The 23,142-nt window shown below is 39.3% G+C and overlaps 1 protein-coding gene across 4 annotated transcripts in view; it reads right to left on the reverse strand.

The window, feature by feature from the left end:
* Nucleotides 1-23,142, reverse strand: part of atm (ATM serine/threonine kinase) — a 164,430-nt gene that overhangs the window by 61,582 nt on the left and 79,706 nt on the right. For all 4 annotated transcript variants that reach the window (XM_048598373.1, XM_020533011.2, XM_048598372.1 and 1 more), the window contains 8 exons: nucleotides 21,130-21,301; nucleotides 17,979-18,129; nucleotides 14,179-14,355; nucleotides 12,214-12,394; nucleotides 9,909-9,996; nucleotides 9,451-9,609; nucleotides 8,876-8,981; nucleotides 2,457-2,545 (listed from right to left, as the gene is read on the reverse strand). In XM_048598373.1, coding sequence (XP_048454330.1) covers nucleotides 2,457-2,545; nucleotides 8,876-8,981; nucleotides 9,451-9,609; nucleotides 9,909-9,996; nucleotides 12,214-12,394; nucleotides 14,179-14,355; nucleotides 17,979-18,129; nucleotides 21,130-21,301 — 1,123 coding nt within the window. The remainder of the gene's footprint in view (nucleotides 1-2,456; nucleotides 2,546-8,875; nucleotides 8,982-9,450; nucleotides 9,610-9,908; nucleotides 9,997-12,213; nucleotides 12,395-14,178; nucleotides 14,356-17,978; nucleotides 18,130-21,129; nucleotides 21,302-23,142) is intronic.

Here is a 23,142-nt window from a genome sequence, read left to right on the forward strand (position 1 = left end):
GTGAGTGTAGGTGGGGAGTTAGGGAGGGGATAGGTCAGTTCAGGGAGGACGGACAGGTCAAGGGGGCAGGATGAGGCTAGTAGGTATGGGGGGGGGGGGGGGGGATAGGTGGGAGGAAGGACAGGTTAGGGAGGCGGGGACAAGCTGGGCTGGTTTTGGAATGCGGTAGGAGGAGGGGAGAAGTTGAAGCTTGTGAAGTCCACATTGATACCATTGGGCTGCAGGGTTCCCAAGCGGAATATGAGGTGCTGTTCCTGCAACCTTCGGGTGGCATCGTTGTGGCACTGCAGGAGGCCCAGGATGGACATGTCGTCTGAGGAATGGGAGGGGGAGTTGAAATGGTTCGCGACTGGGAAGGTGCAGTTGTTTAGTGCGAACCGAGCGTAGGTGTTCCGCAAAGCGGTTCCCAAGCCTCCGCTTGGTTTCCCTGATGTAGAGGAGGCCACACCGGGTACAGCGGATACAGTATAACACATTAGCAGATGTGCAGGTGAACATCTGCTTGATGTGGAAAGTCTTCTTGGGGCCCGGGATGGGGGTGAGGAGGGCAGGTGTAGCACTTCCTGTGGTTTGTTTGGGAACCCTGCAGCCCAATGGTATCAATGTGGACTTCACAAGCTTCAAAATCTCCCCTCCCCTTACCGCATCCCAAAACCAGCCCAGCTTGTCCCCGCCTCCCTAACCTGTCCTTCCTCCCACCTATCCCCTCCTCCCACCTCAAGCCCCACCTCCATCTCCTACCTACTAGCCTCATCTCACCCCCTTGACCTGTCCGTCCTCCCTGGACTGACCTATCCCTTCCCTAACTCCCCACCTACACCCACCTTTACTGGCTCCATCCCCGCCTCTTTGATCTGTCTGTCTCCTCTCCACCTATCTTCTCCTTTATCCATCTTCTATCTGCCTCCCCCTCTCTCCCTATTTATTTCAGAACCCCCTTCCCCTCCCCCATTTCTGAAGAAGGGTCTAGGCCCGAAACGTCAGCTTTCCTGCTCCTCTGATGCTGCTTGGCCTGCTGTGTTCATCCAGCTCTACACCTTGTTATCTCAGATTTTCCAGCATCTGCAGTTCCGACTATCTCTGAAATAATTTTCAAACATCTAATTACTTCCACCTCACCATGTAACCATTTTCTGTGTATAAATGTTTTCTTGATTTCTGCGTCAATTCTAGGAATAGTACTGTTTTGACAAATAATTCTTTTATTGCCTCTTTGAAATCGCTATACACAACAACATGATCCAAATTATGAATTCCATCTTGGAAGAGCCAAACTGAAACAATTTCAAATGTTATTTCTATATGGAGATCTACTGTGGTGTAGAGGTTCTCTTGTAATATATGGCAAAGCTCCACATCTCTTTTCTCATCCGTGGGAAGATGCACCAAGAAAACCCAATGCATTCATAAGTAGCAGAAGTATGCCTTGTGAATTGCCTAACATCATGGATCACATCATGTTGAACGTTTGAACTAACTACGAAAATATGTTGCAGTTCACCATTAACTGAAAATTCCAGCAATGTTAGCTCGGTCAGATGGCCTGTACAATGCACCAACTTTAGAATAAACTCTACTCACCTATTGAGCAGTTATTTTGGCGGCAACAGCAAGCAGTGACTGCAAAAGCTATCACAGCACTGAAATATTCAGTAGACTGCAATCACCTGTAACTTTCACCACTGAAAACTCAAGCAGGCAATACGAACTAATGAACACATTTGGAGTTGAGTCCAAATACTCCATTCAGTACACACCGAATATCAACAGAAATCTCCAGGTGTAAATGTCTCATTATTTCTGCGCTACCTTCGATGATATATGTCTCTCACAGCTACCTTTGGCTCTCGACTATTGTTTATAGTTCCTTAACAAGTATTATGCTGACACCTATGGATTTTGGTCATATTTATCTTCCAATATCAATTACAAACTGCAAAAATAGAGTTCAGAGTTGTGGGCAATAGTGGCTGTGCAATTGCACTAAATGTTTTGGGTGAGAAGAACAAATTAACTCAGAATTGTTGCTCTAATTAGTAAGCACTGGTGATCTGAGGGAAGTAAGCAGATGCTTGAAAAGGGAAAAATTGAGTTGGGTGGGGAGGTGGGGGGGAGGGAGGGAGGCGTCTTGAGGCATAGTGGTATCTATCTCTGAGTCAGAGGCCTGGGTTCAAGCCCAGAGTTGTGTCATAGCATATCTGAACAGATTGATTAGAAAATATTTAAAGGGAAAGATCAGCCTTTACTCTGATAGCAACACAAAAGATGGCATTAATAGTGTCAAAGCCTCATATACGAGGATTGGCCATTGGCGGTCTGCCAATATCCAGTGAACCATACAAATCAGCTGATGTAGCTGCCTTCAGAAGTGAATAAATATGGAAAAAGTAATTGGATGAAAATGTAGAACTCAACATAACCAGTACTGTCACAGTATGATTAACTTTGTTTTTTACCTGGCAAGTGGGTGCAACATCTTCCCTCCACCACAGCCATACAAACTATCAGGTTCTCCTATACTTCTGTACACATCAATCAGGAGTTCCTGTGACAAGACAATAAGTTAACCATGAACAACAAAAGTTGAATTCTTACAGCTCTCTCTTTCACTTTTACCACCTGAAGCACTCAGATTTTCAAATAACCCAATTCAGGGTCCATAATCTTGGTCAGTCGTTACAAAATTATATACTTGTGTAGCTCATAGTAACTTTATACCATTATTTGATACTCAATTACCTGCAACAGAGAATAAAATCTATGTGCATTGGCCTCACTCCCTTCCATTACCATTGAAAATACATTCTCCAAAAGAACCTTGTCATTATCAACAGCATGATAACCAAATTGTTCGCAAATACCACTCCCATGAATCTATACAGGCGGCAAGTGTTCATTGAGGGGAATCCTGGTCAGACAGCGAAAAGGAACTCTGGGCAATGAATTTTTATTTCAGAATCCCCTTCCCTCCTCCCCCATTTCTGAAGAAGGGTCCAGACCCAAAACATCAGCTTTCCTACTCCTCTGACGCTACTTGGCCTGCTGTGTTCTTCCAGCTCTACACCTTGTTATCTCAGATTCTCCAGCATCGGCAGTTCCTGCTATTTCTGGGCAATGAAAGCCAGGATTTCCTTTTTCTGGCTGGTAGGAGCATTCCTGTGCCCCCAAGGATTTTCAGTTTCAACTGGGGCAGTGTGTCTAATTCTAGGCATCGTGCTTTAGGAAGGATATGAGAGCATTGGAGAGAGTTCAGAAAAGAATGGTCCTGGGATGAAGTTGCTTCAATTATGAAGACAGATTGTCAAAATTGTGATTCCTTTCCTTAAAGAAATTTTCAAAAGAAATTTGATACAGGTATCTAAAATCATGAGGGGTCTCCACAGGAAAAAACTTTCTATTGGCTGAAGAGTCAGGAACCAGACAACACTAATTCAAATTGACTGACAAAAGATCCAGAGGCAAGAGCTTTTAACACAGTGTGATTAGGAACTGGAATGCACATCCTGAGTATGGTGGAGTCACATTCAATTATAGCTTTCAAAGACTGGACAACTGCTGAACAGAAAAGATTTGCAGGGCTATGGGGAAAATGCAGGTATCAAGTTATGGTAGAAGCCATAATATATGGACCATGAATCTTTAATTCCATCTCCTGATTTAAAACTTAGGATTTATGCTTGAAAGAAAAGACCTTGAAATGAGCCAGGATACACTGTTTAAAATGGCTGCAGAGGCCAAGTTTCTAAAAACTTCTGATGTGGATTAACAGTAGACATGCTTGGGTAGTTCCTTTGCAGAATTGCACACATGAACTATTTGGAAAAAGCTTCAGGATAATGGGCAATAGCCAATTCAACAACAGAAACAGCGATGAAGGGAATCTACCAAAATCCATTATGCAAACAGGCTACTGAAGACCTCTCTTCTATTTTGATAGCACCCGTTTAACTTTGACAATGAAACTATTTTGTTAATATGGATTGACTCCATTGAGGAGCCAATAGTAAGCTGTCACATGGCTGAAACTCCACCAGTTTCCAACATCACAAACTTAACTTTTGTTACAGAAATCAAGATGGCCTGCAGGATGGAATAATAGCATTTCTCACTCAATCATTTTTCTAAAGCACAAATGCTATTTTTGCTAGAAGGTGGAATACATCACAGAGACATAGAAATTAAAAATAAAAGGAACTTCAAGTGTCATAGCACCTATTCTGGGAATAAAAACAGATTACATTTGAAAAGAGACTGTCTCTTGGTGCACCAAAACTTCAACAACATCAGAATTCTTTTATTTATGGACTTCAATTACTTTCCAATTCTATCTTCCTCCACCCCGCAACTTCTATTTGCTTGTGTGTAACTGTGTATATATCATGGATTTGAGACGGTTTTCCTTTTAATAATGATTCTACTTTTAACTGAGGGAGGTTATTTTAGTTATAAAACAAACCCTTTACATGCTAACTTAACAGAACTGGCTAGTTTGTTTCTTCGTAGCTTTACATGAGATCAAATAAATATGGAATTGAAAAATACAAACATTTTAAAAAAACAAATTCTGCAAGAACCAACCTCAAGTGAAAAGAAAGGAATTTATTTAGCTGTAATACAGAAAAGTGCCAACTGCAAAGATGTTCTCACAGAGAGCTAGCATAGACATGCTAAGTCCAGTGGCCTTCTTCAATGCTGTATCATTCTTTGATTTTATTAGAATTCTATTAATACTTGAGTTATCAAGAAGATCACAAATGGCAAGTCATGACATTAAATTATTACTCATATTCAATTAATATAATTCATTGAATCATAGAAATATACACTGTAGGTGGCCATTTGGCCCATTGTTTGTCTGTCTTTTCTCCTGGACTTCTTTCTAACAGTTGGGTCATGGATTTCCATTGGATTGTTCCATGTTTATTGGCGAAGTACTGCAGTGGTTTGCTGCTGCCTTCAGCGGGATGACTGACCAGAACGTCTCCTGCTTTCTTGCTGCCAGCAATCAGGTGATTGAAATGACATTTACAGACTGACAATCAATCTGCTCAGCCATGAGGCAAGCACACCTTCCATGGTCAACATAGCATGGGACATGAATCTGAAATATCTGGCCCAGAGATATGGACATTACTACTGCATCACAATATCTTCCCCTCTACTCTCTCTTCAATATGTCCATGCCAACTGAAAAAAAGAAGTTTATTCTATTCCCACTTTCTAGCTCTTGATCTTTAGCCTTTTAAGTTAAGTGGCACATCAGGAGTAAATGTATTGGAATTATGATAAAGATTCTGCCTCTACACTCTTTCAGGCAGTAAGTTTCAGACACTTACGTGAAAATAATTAACCTCCCTGTAATTCTGCTACCAACTATATTAAATGTACATCCTGATTATTTACCTCTCTGGATAGGGAAATACATCTTTTCCATCTCCCCTAAGTCTCAATTTTATGCACTTCAATTAAAACTCTCTTTAATTTCCTCTGTTCCAGAGTTAATAATCCTATTCTAACCGATCTGTTTTCATAGTCAAAACTGTTAACTTCTGACAAAAATATCCTAAATCTCCTCTCCATGCCCCCCAGTGCGATTGTACCCTTCCTATAAGATGATGACAAAAACTATATGCTGCAGCCTTGCCAGCATTTTATAAAGTTCTCACATAAGCCTCCTACTCTTATATTTTATGCATCGGTTAGTAAAGGAAAACGTCTTGTATGCTTTTACAACCTTACCTTGTCCCGTTACATTTAGGGATCATGGAGACTTACTCCAGGGCGCTTCTATTGCTCTACAATTCTTAGCATTTTAACATTTATTATGAAAAGATTTTGCCTTGTTTATTCCCCCTCTCACCGAATGTATATCTCTCATTTCCCTGGATAAAATTCCATTTCCCACTTTCCTTCTCAACTGTTCATTATTTACAACTTTTCTGAATTCTACATGGCCAATTGTTGTATCATTTAAGAATTGTCAATCATACTCTATTCAATTAAGTCTAAATCATAGCACTGAAGCATGTGGAACACTACTGGAAACAGTTACAAAAACAGTTATTGACCATTGCTTCTAGAATCATAGGGTGCCTACAGTGCTGAAAGAGGCCAGTTGGCCATCGAATCTGCACGGACACTCTGAAGAGCATCTCACCCAGACCCAGCCCCCTACCCTATCCCTGTAACACCACATTTATCATGGCTAATCCATCTAGCCTTCTCAACCCTACACACTACAGACAATTTAGCACAGCCTATCCACTTAACCTGCACGTTTGGACTGTGGGATGAAACATCGCCCCGACAGAAACACATGCAGTCATGGAGAGAACATACAAACTCCACAGACAGCCACCCATGGCTGGAATCAAACCCAGATCCCTGGTGCTGTGAGGCAGTGCTAACCACTGTGCCACCATGTCACCCTGAGCCAAATTCTTCTTAGATCCCATGGGCTTTTATCTTTCTAATCAGTCTTCCGTGTGAAACCGAAGAAAAATCTTACAAAAATCAATGCAGTCTACATCAAACACACCACCCTCATCGACCTTCCTTGTTATGTCCTCAAAAAATTCAATCAAGTTAGTCCAGGCTCACTGTCCGTGATTAATCTGTACCTTTCTAAATAACAATGAGTATAAAGTCAGTAGTTTTTCCAATAATTTGACCACCACTGAAGTCAGGCTGACTATAATTATTAGACTCTTTCTTTCTTTTTAAAAGAATATTTTTTGTGCTATAGTGTCAAAGAACTAGGTTGTGCTGTGGATAGTTTAATATGTCTTAAAACGTAAATTGTATCCCACAATTCAGCAGGAGAGGATTATCTCTTGCTACACAATCCCTACACTTTCAACCTGCGATCTAAGCACTCAGCAAGATGCTGTAGTCTGAAGGACGGATTAAAGTTCAGTCCTGTCTCAACATTGTTATCACTGCATCTTAGTCACAGAAGACTAAGATTATTGTCAAATGCAAAAGTCAACATAGTTGTAATTAAATTTTTATTACAAGAATAACGGCTGTAACTAACTAATAAAAAAAGTGTGAATTCTCGTTCACTTATTTATTTAAAGTCATAGAGCTGTACAGCATGGAAACAGATGCTTTGGTCCAAGTTGTTTATGCCAATCAGCTATCCTAAATTAATCCTGTTTGCCACATTTGGCCCATATCCCTCTAAACCCTTCCTATTCATTTACCTGTCCAGATGCCTTTTAAATGTAATTGTAGCAGCCTCCACCACTTCCTCTGGCAGCTCATTCTATACACGTACAACTCTCTGCGTGAAAAAGTTGCTCCTTAGGTTCCTTTTAAATCTTTCCCCTCTCACCTTAAACCTATGACCTCTAGTTTTGGACACCCCAACTCCAGGGAAAAGATCTTGCCTGTTCACCCTATTCATGCCATTCATGATTTTATAAACCTCAATAAGGTCACCCCTCAGCCTCTGAGCTCCAGCAAAAACAGTACCAGCCTATTCAGCCTCTCCGGATAGCTCACACCCTCCAAACCGGGCAACATCCTTGTAAATCTTTTCTGAAACCCTTTCAAGTTTCACAACATCCTTTCCTATAGCAAGGAGACTAGAATTGCACGTGGTATTCCAAAAGTGGCCTAACCAAAGCCCTGTACAGCCGCAGCATGACCTCCCCACTCTACTCAATGCACTGACAAAAAAGGCAAGTATATCAAACGCCTTCTTCACTATCCCGTCCACCAGCGACTCCACTTTCAAGGGACTATGAACCTGCACACCAAGGTCTCTTTGTTCAACAACACTCCCCAGGACCTTACCATTAAGAGTATAAATCGTGCCCTGATTTGCCTTTCCAAAACGCAGCACCTCACACTTATCTAAATTAAACTCCATCGGCCACTCCTTGGCCCATTGGTCTGTCTGATCAACATCCCGTTATACTCCGAGGTAACCTTCTTTCTGTCCACTACACCTCCAATTTTGGTGCCATCTGCAAGCGTAGCCAATCTCCAGTTTTCCAGCACCTCATCTGTGGCTATCAATGATACAAATATCTTGGTAAGGGGCCCAGCAATCACTTCCCTGGCTTCTCATGGAAATCTAGACACCTGATCAGATCCTGGGAATTTATCCACATCTATGCATTTTAAGACGTCCAGCACTACCTCCTCCGTAATATGGCTATTTTTCAAGATGTTACGATTTATTTCTCCACGTTCTCTAGCTTCCATATCCTTCTCCACAGTAAACACTGATGTAAAACACTTGTTTAGTATCTCCCCCATCTCATGCGCTTCCACACATAGGTGGTCTTGCTGATCGTTAAGGGGCCCTATTCTCTCCCTAGTTACTCTTTTGTGCTTTATGATTTTGTAGAATCCCTTTGGATTCTCCGTAACCCAATTGCCAAAGCTATCTAAAGAACCTTTTTTTTGCCCTGCGGATTTCCCTTTTAAGTATACTTCTACTGCCTTTATACGCTTCTAGGGATTTATTCAAACCCTGCTGTGCATATCTGACATATGCTTCCTTCTTTTTCTTGACCAAAACCTCAATTTCTCCAGTCATTCAGCATTCCCAACACCTACAAGCCTTGCCCTTCGCCCTAAAAAGGAATATACTGTCTCTGGGCTCGTTATCTCATTTTTGAAGGCTTCCCATTTTCCAGTCATCCCTTTACCTGTGAATATCCACACCCGATCAACTTTAGAAAATTCCAAATATACTTCCTGCAGACATAATCACATTTGTTCAATAGCAGTCTATTCCTCATACATGTTTAGCATGAAAAGCTGAACAGAGAATACGGATTTCCTGGTTGGAAAATTTATTGCATTTATGGAATGATAAATGTTTTGAAGAGACATTTAAGAATCTACTTTTGTCCTATACCTGTAAACCAATCCCCGTTTCTTCTTTGCTTTTGCTGCTCAAGCTGGTGATTGTTAGTTCTTGGCTGCTCTCATCATTTAGACTCCGAGCCACTTTGTTAGAACTCCTAAAAGTAATTAGAAAGTTATTTAGATACAGGTTGCGTGGTTGCAATGTCTCTTGTAGTTATTTATTACCCATTGTACATAAATAATTTTCACACTGTAATTTTGCAGCAGTTAGTGCAGTTTAGGATTGTTTTGCTGTACATATTTCCCAGAAGCAGGTAGGGCTTGGGTTGGGTGCAAAGTTAAAATTTCAAAACTGGACCTAACTCGCCTACGTGATCACAGGATATGTTTCATTGAATATTTTGCCCCAGTCCTTAGATACTGATTTTGGGCAAGCCAACTAAAATGGATCAACTGTATCAAGCTGGTCATGATTCCGACTGAAGCTGATTTACATGATGACAGAATTAAACAAGTCTATAGCATTCTCCGCCATAAACTAAAATGTGTCATCTCAGTCACGGGCACATCTCTGCTCGTATTAGATAATGGTTTGTAATCATTTACTACAGTTCCAGCTGGCACCTTTTCAATTCCTCTTCTTCAGATCTGATTTTATCTGCATAGATTTCTGCACATAACAAGGCTGTGAAGTGAGCTGCACATGATTGAGCTGTTAAAGCAACTTCTAAGTAGTTCAGATCCAACCAGAAGTTGTCATCCCACACAGTGCTCAGTTGGCTCCTGAAACGAGAAAGATGTAGATAACAAGTATTTTTTGTGAAAACTTTGTATGTCTGAAATTAAAAATCAAATACATCATATTTAATACCAGAAATGTATGCAGGCATTGAGGTCAACATTAAACCAAATCATGTTCTGTGGCAATTCAGGTCAATACAAGATTCAGAAAGTGTGGTTAACATTTCAAGGAAAGAAATTTCTGAAGAAGTTAAACCATAGTTAACCTTCTTTTATTTTTTAGACGTTGACAGCCCTGCTAAGTAGTTATAATTTTAAAAAAACTTTACATATGTCAAGACCTTTTTTGCTTTCGCAAGTAATCGACCACTGCCAGCATGGTGCGCCGAGACGTTATGTCTATTTGTCCATGGGGAAGGCTGTCTGTTTCTATCAAAGTAACAAAAACAGCTGTAAGCAAATGGGTCAATATAAAAACCAGAGTATTTTGTACATCAGTTGTATGATTTACAACTTATACAATATCCTCATATTTAGCTTCTACTTTAGTCTACTTTAACTGCAAGAGATTTTGATTGCTGTAAATCCAGGGGTGAATCTAGGATGGGCAGGGATAATTGCACAACCAGATGGTGTCACTTCTTCTTAATGCCTCAGAGATGCATTCAGATTATCAAAGGGAGAGCTGGGAGAGAGAGTGTGAGCGAGAGAGAAGGCAACGTGTAGGTCTTCAATTAAATGCATATAGAGCTGGTAGCCAAGGAAACATGCTGGGTTCGAGACATGTTTGAGCATAGCTGCTACGAGTAATCAATGCTTATGATTGTAGTATAAAAAAAATTGCATAGAACAGATGAAATTGAGTTGCATGTGCAGTAACATAAAGTTGCCATTGCTACAGATTACAGGTTTGGTCTTCTAATGAGTGTGTGCTTGGACCCTTGAGCAGAATATAAGTTTGCTGGGATCTGTGGCCATCTCTACCAATACCAGGGCCATCTGGCAGACATCAGTCTTTACCTAATGAAACAAATGAACCAATGGTCTTCTTGCTCATTGTTGCTTTTTTTTAAAAAAACAGACAGCAGGAAAAGCACAACTCTTTTCAGTACAGTCTTGAATGGGGTCTCAAATGACAGATCAGAAAAGATGGAATTTCTCACAGGTGACTGCCAAACCACCGGTAGCCCCATGCACTTCTGTTCATTGTGATATAAATTGTGGCATTTACAGGGATGAGTTTTTGTGTTATTTGCTAAGAGTTTGGGTCTGCTGTTTGCGTGAGTATTCGGTGGGTTTTTCTGTTAACTTCTAAAACGTGTTTTGAAACCTGCATGTAGAGTGAATGAGTTTGTGGGCTAATGAACTTTTGTTTATGTTAGATTGCTTGCGGCCTAGCATGAGAAATAATGGGACCGCAAAAGGTTTATTAGAGAATTCTGGAATTTGGGCTTTTTGAAGCTTATGGGAAATGCCTATAACTGAGACTATTAGCTTCACTTTTCATTTTGGCTAGTGCAAAGATCTTTGAACAGGATGCTGTATACAGCAGTGCTCCTAAGAGGTATGATGGATTAGATTACATTGGGGTGAAAAATTAATGCTAACCCCAGACGAGAGGTGTTGGGATAACAATCCAGAAATGGTTATTAAAGTGGAGTACAGTGAAACTAAGACGTGTAATAGATCCAGGAAAAAGCCATCACTATTCCAGTGTAAAAGTTGAAGCTGCAAATGATTTAAAACTACTGAGGTGTTGTAATATGCATATATTACATGATTGGTGTTTTGGGAACTGTACTAGGAGTGGTGATTTGAGTACTAGGCAAAAGCTATTTTGTTTCTTTCCAATTTATAAAGGAGTACTTTGCGATTAATAAAGGCATACTTTTATTGGGTACTTAAAATCTGAATTTGCATTATAAGTAAATAATTTTTATGATTCTATTTTATCTTCTTTTGTAATAAATTTTTGTTGTGTTGTTAAAGCAAAATCTGCAGCATTGTCTGCTCATGTTTCAGACAGAGATCACTCTTCCAAACCAAAACAAATAAAATTATGATCTATCAAGCCAAGTTCCTGACTAGCATTTGACTCATCTGGTTGTGACATCACCCATTTACAAAGGCAACACCAACCTCAGTCACTACTACTCCATGTCTAACTCTGTCATTTAATGGGCTTAACCAGATGCCCACTCTCCTTTGGGCCAATTAGTAACTGGCACTTTGAAAACTGCATGGCTGATATCCAGAAATGTTCTGGGAATCATTGATCCCAGATCAAAAATTCACACCACTATCATCTCATCCATGTGGTCTCCTTAGCTCTAGTGTTAGCTATGGTTACATAATGGAATAGCATGGGGCAGAAACCAAATATGAGCTCAGCGTTATAGCAACAAATTTAAGAATCACCATGTTAGGTTCCTGACCCCAGCTCCTCCAGTGCTAGAGGTACTGAGCAGAGGGTGATTAGGCTAGTTCTGAACTAAGTTAGATAGTTATTTTAGATTTCACACTTGCACTCTCTCACTTGTCAAATTTTACTTCAAATGACTCATGTTAAGCAAATGTATAAACACAACAGTTAAATAGCTGAATAGTTCATGAAACATTATATTGGACAAAAGTACAATAAATTACCTGAGTCAACAATGGCTGGAGTGGTGGATCGGCTAGTGCTTGATCCCATTCTGCAGCATGCATTAAAAAATCCTTGAATATGGCTAGATAATAACACCTGCCAGGAGTTATCATTGTCATCATTAAGGAGGATATCATGGATCAAGTATGGAAGGGCCATCTGGCAGACATCAGTCTTCACCTAATGAAACAAATGAACCAACAATAGAAAGTAACTGCACCTTTACATTCACATTGTGCCAATATCAAACTTATATGCGAATCTTAAAAATTCAGTATACCTTATAAGATATAACTTTTGACATTTTATTGCAAATATTCACTTCATATTTCATGTTTTTGAATTCAACTTATAGTTTAAGGAATTAAAGTTTTAATAGTAGAAAAATGAGGTCATATGATTAAGAAAGTGATAAGAAGAACTCTGATGTTAATGCACTCAAAAAGCCTGTGTTTATTGCATTTAAAATGTAGCCTATGTCTAGCTTGCAAGATCAGAGTTGATAGTGAAAAGACCTGAACAACCAATGATCTATCTCTAAGCTTGAAATGGAATATGACTCTGGCAAAGGGGTAAATTAATCACAGATTACATAATTAAATAGTTGTGCTGCAAGTGAAATACTTATTTACATTTCTGCTTGAGGATATCTAAAAGCATGCTACACTGTCATGAGAGTCTTGGTTAGATGGTTCTTTTGTTTAATAAATCTGTGCACTTCCTGACAGTAGCAAGTGGCAGTTCAGTTTTGGGACAAAGGCAATTGCAGATCTGATCACACATCAATTGCATTTCACTGAGTGGGGAGACCCAGAGAAAACGTATGTTCATCAGGCAAATGCTTAAGCAGAGAAAATATTCACTGTAGGGTATGCAGACAGGATCTTGAGCTTAATTGGGAACTTGTGGGGAAAAGTGAAGCTGCAAGAATAGTCTAGTCTGAAGCTAGAGAAAGAAATCTACAGCGGTCTTCACAGAATCACTTAGAGAAAGCAGTTTGCTTAAATAGTTAGATTGCAAAGGACTGTACAGAAGCTGTGGGAGCAGACTGGCAAGAAGAAGTTTATACATGATCCAAGGTAAGACAAGAAGCTGAAGGGACTACAGCAATAAATTTTTTGAAAGAAAGTTGGAGCATCACAAAGGATCCCCACAAACCTTGCAACTTGGAAGAGGCTGCAAAAATTGAGGAGAATGGGAGCAAATTACTGATCACAGTGAGTCACTCCCAGGAAAAGTGAACAAATCTTTAAGATTTTCTAATATTAGGGAATTAGAGTGGAGGAGAGTGGAGAGAAGGGGAGGGCTATGAAGTAGAACTGAGTTTGTAGCACAGGTCACACTAAGCTGTCATGTTAAGCTAGAGCTTGCTTTCTTTAATTACTGTCACTACTATAGTGTTTCTTTTATATTGTAGACGTCAAATCTTGTGGCACAGTTCTGTTGGTAGGTGTTCAGATTTCTTCTTAAAAGTTAACAGTCTCCAACAGAATCATAACAGGATTCATTCTCATTTGCATTAGAAAACAGCTATTTTTTGAGCATCTCTGTAGTTTATGAAATAGGAGCAATGTTACGAAAATAACTGGATGTGAACAGACCTCAATGTATCATAGCATAATTCCTAAATTCTGGAATTCTCCAAACATCTGTGCCTTTCTTTCTTGCTTTCACATGTTCCTTAAAACCTGCCTCTTTGTCCAAGCTTTTGGCAAATCAACTAATATCACCACGTGTCACGCTGTGCATAATTCTGTTTTTTAGTGACATTTAGTGCATTAAAGGCAGTAAAAATAATTTGTCATTGATTTGATTTCCATCAGAAATAAATATATCTGCTCCATTCTTTATTAACTAATTTCACGAATTTACACGTTGTGAAACACTGCCAATTAAATTAAACTTACATGCAGACTGGGCAAATAATCTGCATCATCCAGTAGCTTAAACAGATTCAATATTACCTCACAGATTGGCTTTACTAGCTGTAGAACTTCACTTCTCACACCTCCACTGTCCAGCAATGTGCAAGTCAGAGTTTTCAGCCATTTGTCATGGTTTCCATTCTGAGGTATCCACAAGCAGCCATCATCGAGATTTTCAGGTGGTCTAGAATTGTTGTCTACTGGCAGCTCCTGAACCTGAAACCAGACAAACAAAGACTTACGACAGTTGGTTGTTTAAATTGCTGGTTCAAAAATACCTCGGCACTGTACTTGTCTCAACCAACTTTTTGCTGTTGTAGTAAATTAAGTACATAAAGGCACTGGATGAAGTGATGATTAAATGAACTGATACGTAAATATTTCCATGTATGTTAAAGGTACAGATCACCGGCTGAAGTTGGACTTATCCTTTCAGGGGATTTGGTTGTCGCTGGCAACACCAGCATTTGTCAGTTTGTGACTGACTGTGTCCACAAATTGTGTGCTTTTTGAACAAAATACAAGGTATCTGCAAATACAAATCTGCAAATACATATTCTCTCTCTCTCTCTCACACACACACACACACTCTCTCTCTCCCTCACGCACATGCACACATGTTCGCGGGTGCACGCACACACACACACAGTCTGTCTTCTTTTCCCCACCTTCCCCTCCCCCCTCTCACTCTCACTCTCACACAGACACACACACACACACACACACACACACACACAATTTTGTTCAAAAAGTGCACAATTTGTAGACACAGTCAGTCAATGTGGCTTTTTATAAATTCCTGCTTTGAAAATAAAATCAGTCTGATTCCAGGTCAAAACACAGACAGATTCTAAACAAGGCCTCACACTTAAAATGCTTTGTGTTACCGGAGATGTCACCTCTTGAACACATTGATAAAACCTTCAGCTATCTCGGAGCAGGGACTTGAAAGAAATTCTGGGATTTGCATTTTAATCAATCAAAACCTGCATCTCCTTTCTAACTGATTAAAGATTGAACAGGAGGAAGTCAGCCGGCCATTTTAGGTTTATTCAATACATTTGCATCAGTTGTATGATCCTTTGACCTTTTACTTATAAATTCTGTGTCTTCATACCTACTCTCTCACTACACTTGAGGAAGAAACAACGCTCCAAAAGCTAGTGTTTTTAAATAAACCTGCTGGACCAAAACCTGGTGTCATGTGATTTTTGAACTTATCCAACCCAGTCCAACACCAGCACGTCCACATTATTTCTGGAGCAGAAATAGTTCAGGAAAAGTAGAATAGAAATATTCAAACTTATGGAAAAAAATTAAAAGATAATCAGAGCAGTCTGTTTCCACTTATCAAATTTGACTTAGAATCTCTACTGTGCAGAAAGAAGCTATTCAGCCCCATCACATCTACACTGACCCTCCAAACAGCATCCCATCCAGACCCAGATCCACCACCCTATCCTTGTCACTCTGCATTTACCATGGCTAACTCACCTAGCCTGCATATCCCTGGACACTACAGGGCAATTTACCATGAACCCGAGTCCCTGGTACTGTGTGGCAGCAGTGCTAACCACTGAGCTATCATGCCATCATTTTCTAATGTCAGATTTAGTAATATGTGAATTTATTATTCTGTTCCCTTTGAGCGCCATTAAAAGTAGACTTTACTCAATTCAATCATAACATGACCTGTATTTGCACTCATTGCATGTGGGCATCGCTGGTAATGCCTGCATTTACTGTCCATCTCCAATTGCCAATTGCCCCTGAGAAATTGCTGAGCCACCTTCTGGATAATTGATGATGGAAAACATACACTTGGCACTAGGTTACCAAAAGCTTAAAAAGGTCAGACATTTTAAATGCAAAGGGTTATTAAAATATGGAAAACATTATGAACAGCTGTTGGAAGTAATGAGATAAGTTCAGACAGAGTTAGAATAAAACTTGAACCATTTCAGGATATGTGAAAGAGCAGGAAAATTATATTAGATAGTTCAGGTGTGGAACTGGTGGTAATGATCCAAAATGTCTTCCTATTATGCTGTAATTTCAATGATATCTCCAGAGGGATCAGCACATTAGGAACACGAGTAACTTTCCCTTTCCTCACACAGAAATGAGAAAAGTAGTTATTGATGCAAAGTGTCACTGTCACTATCTATTGACTGAATCTAGAGGTATATCAGCATAAGAAATAGGAACAGGAGTAGGCTGTTTGGCCCTAGAGCCTGCTCCATCATTCAATAGAATCATGGTTGATCCGACATTCCTTACGACCACTTTCCTGTCCTTTGCCCATAACCCTTGATACCTCTATTGATCAAGAATCTATAGCAGCCTTAAATATATACAAGGCCTCCACACTTCTCCGTGGCAAAGATTCCAAAGACTGTCAACCTCTTGAGAGAAGAAATTCTTTCTCATCTCAGTCTTAGATTCTTATTCCTTTATCCTGAGACAATGCCTTCTGGTCCTAGGCTCTGCCATGACAGAAAACATCCTCTCAGCACCGACCCTGGTAAACCCCTTAAGAACCTTCAAGGTTTCAATGAGATCACCTCTCATTCTTCTAAATTCCAATAGTAGAGTCCCAATCTGTTTAACCTTTGCTTATGTGACAATTCCTCCATACTGAGGATCATCATGTTTCAGAAAAGATTCACTATCTCGAATGAAATAATATCTTTCGTTAAATAAGGGGACTAAAACTGCTCACAGTACTGCAGATATGGTCTCATCAGCATCTTGTACAATTACGGTAAGGCTTCCCTACTCTTATACTCCAAACCCCTTGAAATAAGGGCCAACATTCCATTAGCCTTCCTGGTTACCTGCTGCACTTGTGTGCTAGCTTTGTGTTTCTTGTGCAAGTACCCCCAAGTTCTGAGGAAGGGTCACCGGACCCGAAACATTAACCCTCTTTTTTCCTTCACAGATGCTGCCAGACCTGCTGAGCTTCTCCAGCAACTTTGTTTTTTCTCCTGATTTACAGCATCCATAGTTCTTTCGGTTTTTCCTACTCCCAAGTCCATTTGTGTTACAGCTTTCTGCAGTTTTCACCGTTTAAATTATACTGTTCTTCTGTTCTTGCTTTCAGAATGAACTACTTCACATTTACTCACATCATATGCCATTGCTAACTTTTTGCCCACTAACTTAACCTAGCAGTCTCTCTGTGTAAACCATGTGTATCCTTCTCTCGACTTGCCTTTCCACCTATTTTTGTGTTTTTGGCAAATTTGGCTACAGTACATTCATTTCCTTCCTCCAAGTCATTAATATATATATATTGTAAACAGTTACGGTCCCAGCACTGATCCCTGTGGAACTCAGGGTCATAGATCATCAAACTGAAAAAGAACTACTTGTCCCAACTCACATATCCATGTCAATATACTACCTCCAACACTACAGGCTCTTACATTATGACTTAACCTTCTGTTAAGTACCTTGTTGAATGCCTTCAGGAAGTCCAAATACAACATGTCTACTGGTTCACTTCTTTATACTCTGGTTGAGACTTCGTCAAAGAATTCTAATAAATTAGTCAGACATAATTTCCCTTTCGTGAAGCCATGCTGATTCTGCTTGATTATGATTTTCCAAATGTGCTGCTGTTACTTCCTGAATAATTGATTCCAACAAACAGTACTGGACAATGGAAATGTCAACTAAACTCCAATGAACACCTCCGATACCTCTTGTTAATCTGTCAGTTGATGGTTATCACACATGCATCCAACATACCTTCAGACAAGACAAAGCAGAATAAAAACATCATTCTCATTTTATTTTATGAACACCAAAAGTTCACAGTGATGAAAGATGATTACCTTCCTTCTGGCTGTTCGGAAAGGTTGTAAGTACATCAGCATAGGATCTGGACCAAGTGGATCATTTTTACTTAGGTCCCAGAACTGGTGACCTGATTGTGTAGCTAGAATATTCTTTGCACAAGTAGCAGCTGCAAAACGCACTTCAATACTGGTGGAAAAGAACAGGAAGATTGAATGCTGTTAATTTCATTGGTAATTCCTTCAATTTAATCAAAAATCAAGCAATCAACCTTTTGAGTATTCAGATTTCTTCTCTAACACTTATTTGATATTCTTTTTGCATGTCTTCCACTTGTAAAGTGACCAATGACATTCCAGGTCTGAAACAACATCATGTAACTCAAACAGAACTGGTTGCCAGAAGTCAGGCTGATTTATCCTCCAATTTTCCCGGTCAGAGATTGAGTGTAAACTCGATATGGGTGTGAAATGAACAGAGCTGAATGCTTTTCTGTGACTTCAAACCAAAAAACAGCTCAACCCAACCCAGACTCCTGGACAGATACAGGCTTCCAGCATCGAACCCTGAAGGCAACTGCATGCTGTGAAAGAAAAGTTCCAACATTATCGCAATAGAAGATCCAGCAGCAGCTAATCAGGACAATTAAGGACAAGCAATAAATAAATATAGCCTTGGCAGTATCACCTCACATCTTGAAAACAAATCAGAACATCTTATAGGTAACAGCAGATTACAACTCTAACATAATTGCCTATCTTGGTGTGGACCAAAGCACAGGTTTCTTAACTGTTGTATCTGAGGAGGAAGTACGAAATTAATTTTAATTTGAACTACCCATCAGAAGACTGATGGGACAGGATGCATATTGTTAATTTTACACGCTTCCTAATTTTATTTTTCATTTAAGTAAAATGGAGAGTATTGAGAAGGGACTTAAAACTGGAGTTTAAAAATCTCTGATGACATTGGTTTAATAGACTGAACCCCAGAGAAGCAGGTACAGCATTCAAACCACTGACTGAACCATTTCCTAACTATGGGTAGTTAAAACGACATCATTGTTGTGATAATAATCTAGTGATTCAGACAGGCCTCTTTAAGGGGACAGGGGCACAGCAGGGCCACAGAATTGCAGATATTATACATTACTCCTCACTTCTAGTTAGTAGAACAGGAGTGATGATTTGGTCACTGTTGGTGTTGCAGAAGCTCTTCATTTAAGTGAGTGGACATTTTAGGGTAGTGATGCAGCTAGCAACTACAAAGTCCTTCCCATTCTTGGCTGAAGCACACCAATCCAATGGTGTGGGTCTCAAACAAGTGGTAGGATGTTTATTTGCATATCCAAAAAGTTCTAAAGCCTTTAATAGGTAACTGTATGGCCTTGACTAATATGGGAGACAACCTATTTCAAGCTAAAGAGTATGCATTTCCCAACCACTACATTGCAGACTTAGGAGACACATTAAATGGATGCTGATCAGTTAATACAGGAAACTAATCAGTGTTGTATCATTAAATTGTGTATATAGACCTCCAAAAACATTTGATAAAGTGCCAATAACAGGCTTGTCAGCAAAGCTAGAGCCCATGGAATAAAAGGGACAGCAGCACCACGGATATGAAATTGGCAAAGTGACAAGAAACAAGAGTTCTGAACAGACATTTTACGGACTGGAGGCAGGTTCTGAGGAAGGGTCACCGGACCCGAAACGTTAACTCTGTTTTCTCCTCCACAGATGCTGTCAGACCTGCTGAGCTTTTCCAGCAACTTTGTTTTTGTTCCAGAACTTCCAAATCGCCACTTGACACAAAACTTGGAAGTATTGACAGCTTTAAAGGAGGATAGTGATGGATTTCAAAAAGACATATACAGGGTGGTGAAATGGATGAACAAGTGGCAGATAGCTTTTTACAGATGGACAACATGGAAACAGACTCTTCTGTCCAACTCTCTTAATGCAGAGAAATACTTGATTTTAATAGAATGAACAGAGAGGCTACAGAAAATAAAAGGTACATTTCTAAAGCAAGTGCAGGAGCAGAGGGAACTGCGATTATGTGTACACACAAATCATTGAAAATAGCACAGCAGGTTGAGAGGGCAGTTAGTAAAGCATATGGCATTCTGGCAGTATATAAATATAAAAGCAAGGAAGTTATTAAAAAAAAACTGTGCAAAACAGTGGATGGGCCTCAACTAGAGTACTGTGTTTTGTTCCAGACTTCCCATTTTAGGAAGCATGTGAAGTCATTATAGAAACTGCAGAAAAGAATTATGAGAAGGGATCCAGGGATGAGGAGGTTCACTTACATAGATTGATTGATTAAGCCAGGATTGTTTCGCTTGGAGGAGAGAGATTAAGAACAAATTTAATAGAGGCATTCAAAATCATGAGGGTTCTTGACAAAACAAAAAGGTTAAAAACTAGAGGGTACCAATTTAAGGTGACTGGCCAAAGAAACAATAACAAGGACATTTCTGTTTTAATGCAGTGAGTGGTTAGGATCTTGAATGCACTGGCTGAGTGCGTGATGGAGACAGATTCAATTGTGGTTTTCAAGAGAGAATTAAAGAAATCTAAAGAAATAAATAAAAATTGCAGGTCTGGTGAGAAAAAGGAAGAAGTTAGATTTGGTGAGTTGCTTTTGCAGAGAAACAAAATGAAGATGACAGGCTGAATGGCCCCTTTTTGTGCTATGCAATTCTATAATTCTACACAGCTGAATCTACAGACCGATATCTGTAACGAAGGATTATCAGTTACAGCAGAGTTACTGCAAATTTATAACATGAAAATTAAATAATTTGATTTGGAAGTCTAATGTTTTATATAAATGTGAAATTGTAATACTACACAATAAGAAAGTCATGCAAGTAAGCCTCATAAAAGCAAATATGAGCATGGTTCTAAAAGTAACTGTTCACTCGTGTGATTTGTTTCTTGCAAATTGGTATACATGTTGCTGTAAAACACAATATAAAATACATTATGTACTGTAAAATAAAATGACAGTGCACAATTTAGGAATAATTATTAAAAGATAATACAAGTTAATATGGAAAACAGTTGAATATCAGTGAGCGCACAATACTATTGGGTATAGGCTATAAAGCAAATAGGTTACAGATCAGCAAAACATTTGTTTGCTTTTATCTTCATTTCAAAATCTGCATAAACTCACCATTGGTCAATGAGGCCATTATTTATTACATTTAAGATAATGAAAATTAATTTAAATTTGTTTTCTTTAAGCAGTTCCGTTGCTTTGCAAAGAAATTCATCTTTCTTGTGTTGTAAAGTAATGGTGGAAAAGTCAATGGGACCCACTTCTCCTAAGCAACTCCCTGCAGCTTCTGAAATCATAAGAAGAACAAAAAAATGTTCAATTATCTTGTATATGGTGGATTTTATAAAGCAAATAATACAAAACTAGCAATAAAATGCATTACAAGCCTGTGACAGGACATACAACTGTAACAATGGTTACTGCACTGCACGAGCCAGCTTTAGTAATCCAGTGATAATTGGAACAAATCTTAAATAGCACTTTTCTCAGAGTTACACCCTATTCCAATACCGAATGTTTTTGGACTAAGATACAGATTTTTCATGGGGTAAAGTTAATGTGCCAGCTACAAGCTTAAAAAGTGCATCTTCTCTTTCATCAGTGTGCTTCCTGCATTTCACATAATGCCATTAAGTGAGCTGGTTCAGACAGAATTATCCTGTTTTGTGAAAGTGAACATTGGAGATTAAATTGAGATGACTTGAATGCATTTCAGATAGAATCAAAGCAGGAGCTGCTTCTCAGCGAGAGTAACAGATATTTCTACCCCCGTGCCCTTCTCCCACAGCCCTGCAAATTTTTTTCCCTTCATATGCTTATCTGATTTCATTTTGAAAGCCAAAATTGGTCTCCACAATCTTTTCAGTCAATGCATTCCAGACCATAACCATTTGTTGCATACCAAAAGTTTTTCTTCACATTGCTTTTGTCTCTTTTCTGTTTCATTTCAAAATCTGTACCCTCTGGTTTTGACTCTGCCACCAATGAACACCATTTCTCTCTAACAACTTTGTTTCAACCCCTCAAGATTCTGAACAACTCCATCAAGTGTCCTCTTGATCTTCTCTTCTGTCATGAGCAGACCCCCAACTCTCCAATCAAAGTAACTCTAAGTCTCTCACTCCTGGATTCATTCTCACAAACCTTTCCTACACCCTCTGTGTAATCTTCACATCCTTCCTAAAGTGTAACACCCAAAATTGGGAATAATGCTACAGTTGAGCCTGAACCAGGTGTTTTAAAAGGTTCCTTGTAATTTCCATGTTTTGTACTTTATACCTCTATTTATAAAAACAAAGATTCCATATCCCTTTTAAACCACTTTTTTCTATTATTGCCTCTTTTACATTTGTACCCTTTAGTTTACACTGTCACTAATCTTGCTTTCCATAGAATGCATCACCTCACACTTCTATGCTAAATCTCATCTGCCATGTGTTTGCCTTTTCACCAGTTTATGTCCTCTTGAAGCTGAAGTTTATTGCTATCTCCCTCATGGTTCACTATACAAATTTTGTGCCATGTACAAATTTTAAAATTAGGGCTCTGTATACCTAAGTTATTTTAAAGAAAAGCAATGGTGACTTCTGAGAAGCCAGTCTGATAAATGACCATTCACCGCTACTCTTACTATTTCCTAAGTATTCAGAATACTGGAGGTCAAGGAGTTAAAGTCAGGTGCCAGGAGTTCCACAATGCAATTCCTTACCCAACCATCTTTCAAGTTTAACTGGGGGGCACTGTTTACTAGATTGTGTATTCGGTATTTGGAACATGCAATCAGGTACCAACAGTGCTAATAGCAAAAGAAATATGGAATTAACCACAGCATGGCAAAGTAATCAAACAGGCATACCACTTGACATTAATAAGCATCAGGGTGCTGATGACACAAAATACTGAGAGACATAGAAGGCAACTCTCCCCCTCAGTTAACTATCCAGAACTTCATCCCATAATTACAGCTAATGGTTCTTCAAATATTCAACTTATTTTGCCTACATTACTAAATCTCCAAGTCCATTTCCTATCCTCATCACCATATGATGAACCAATTCTGTCTCTAAAGGTGCCATTTACCTGTTTGAGCCTATGACTGTTTGTCCTTATACAAGACAAGTAGATCAA

Source organism: Rhincodon typus, chromosome 6 (assembly GCF_021869965.1).
Source record: "Rhincodon typus isolate 14 chromosome 6, sRhiTyp1.1, whole genome shotgun sequence".
In the NCBI taxonomy this organism is placed as follows: Eukaryota; Metazoa; Chordata; class Chondrichthyes; order Orectolobiformes; family Rhincodontidae; genus Rhincodon; species Rhincodon typus.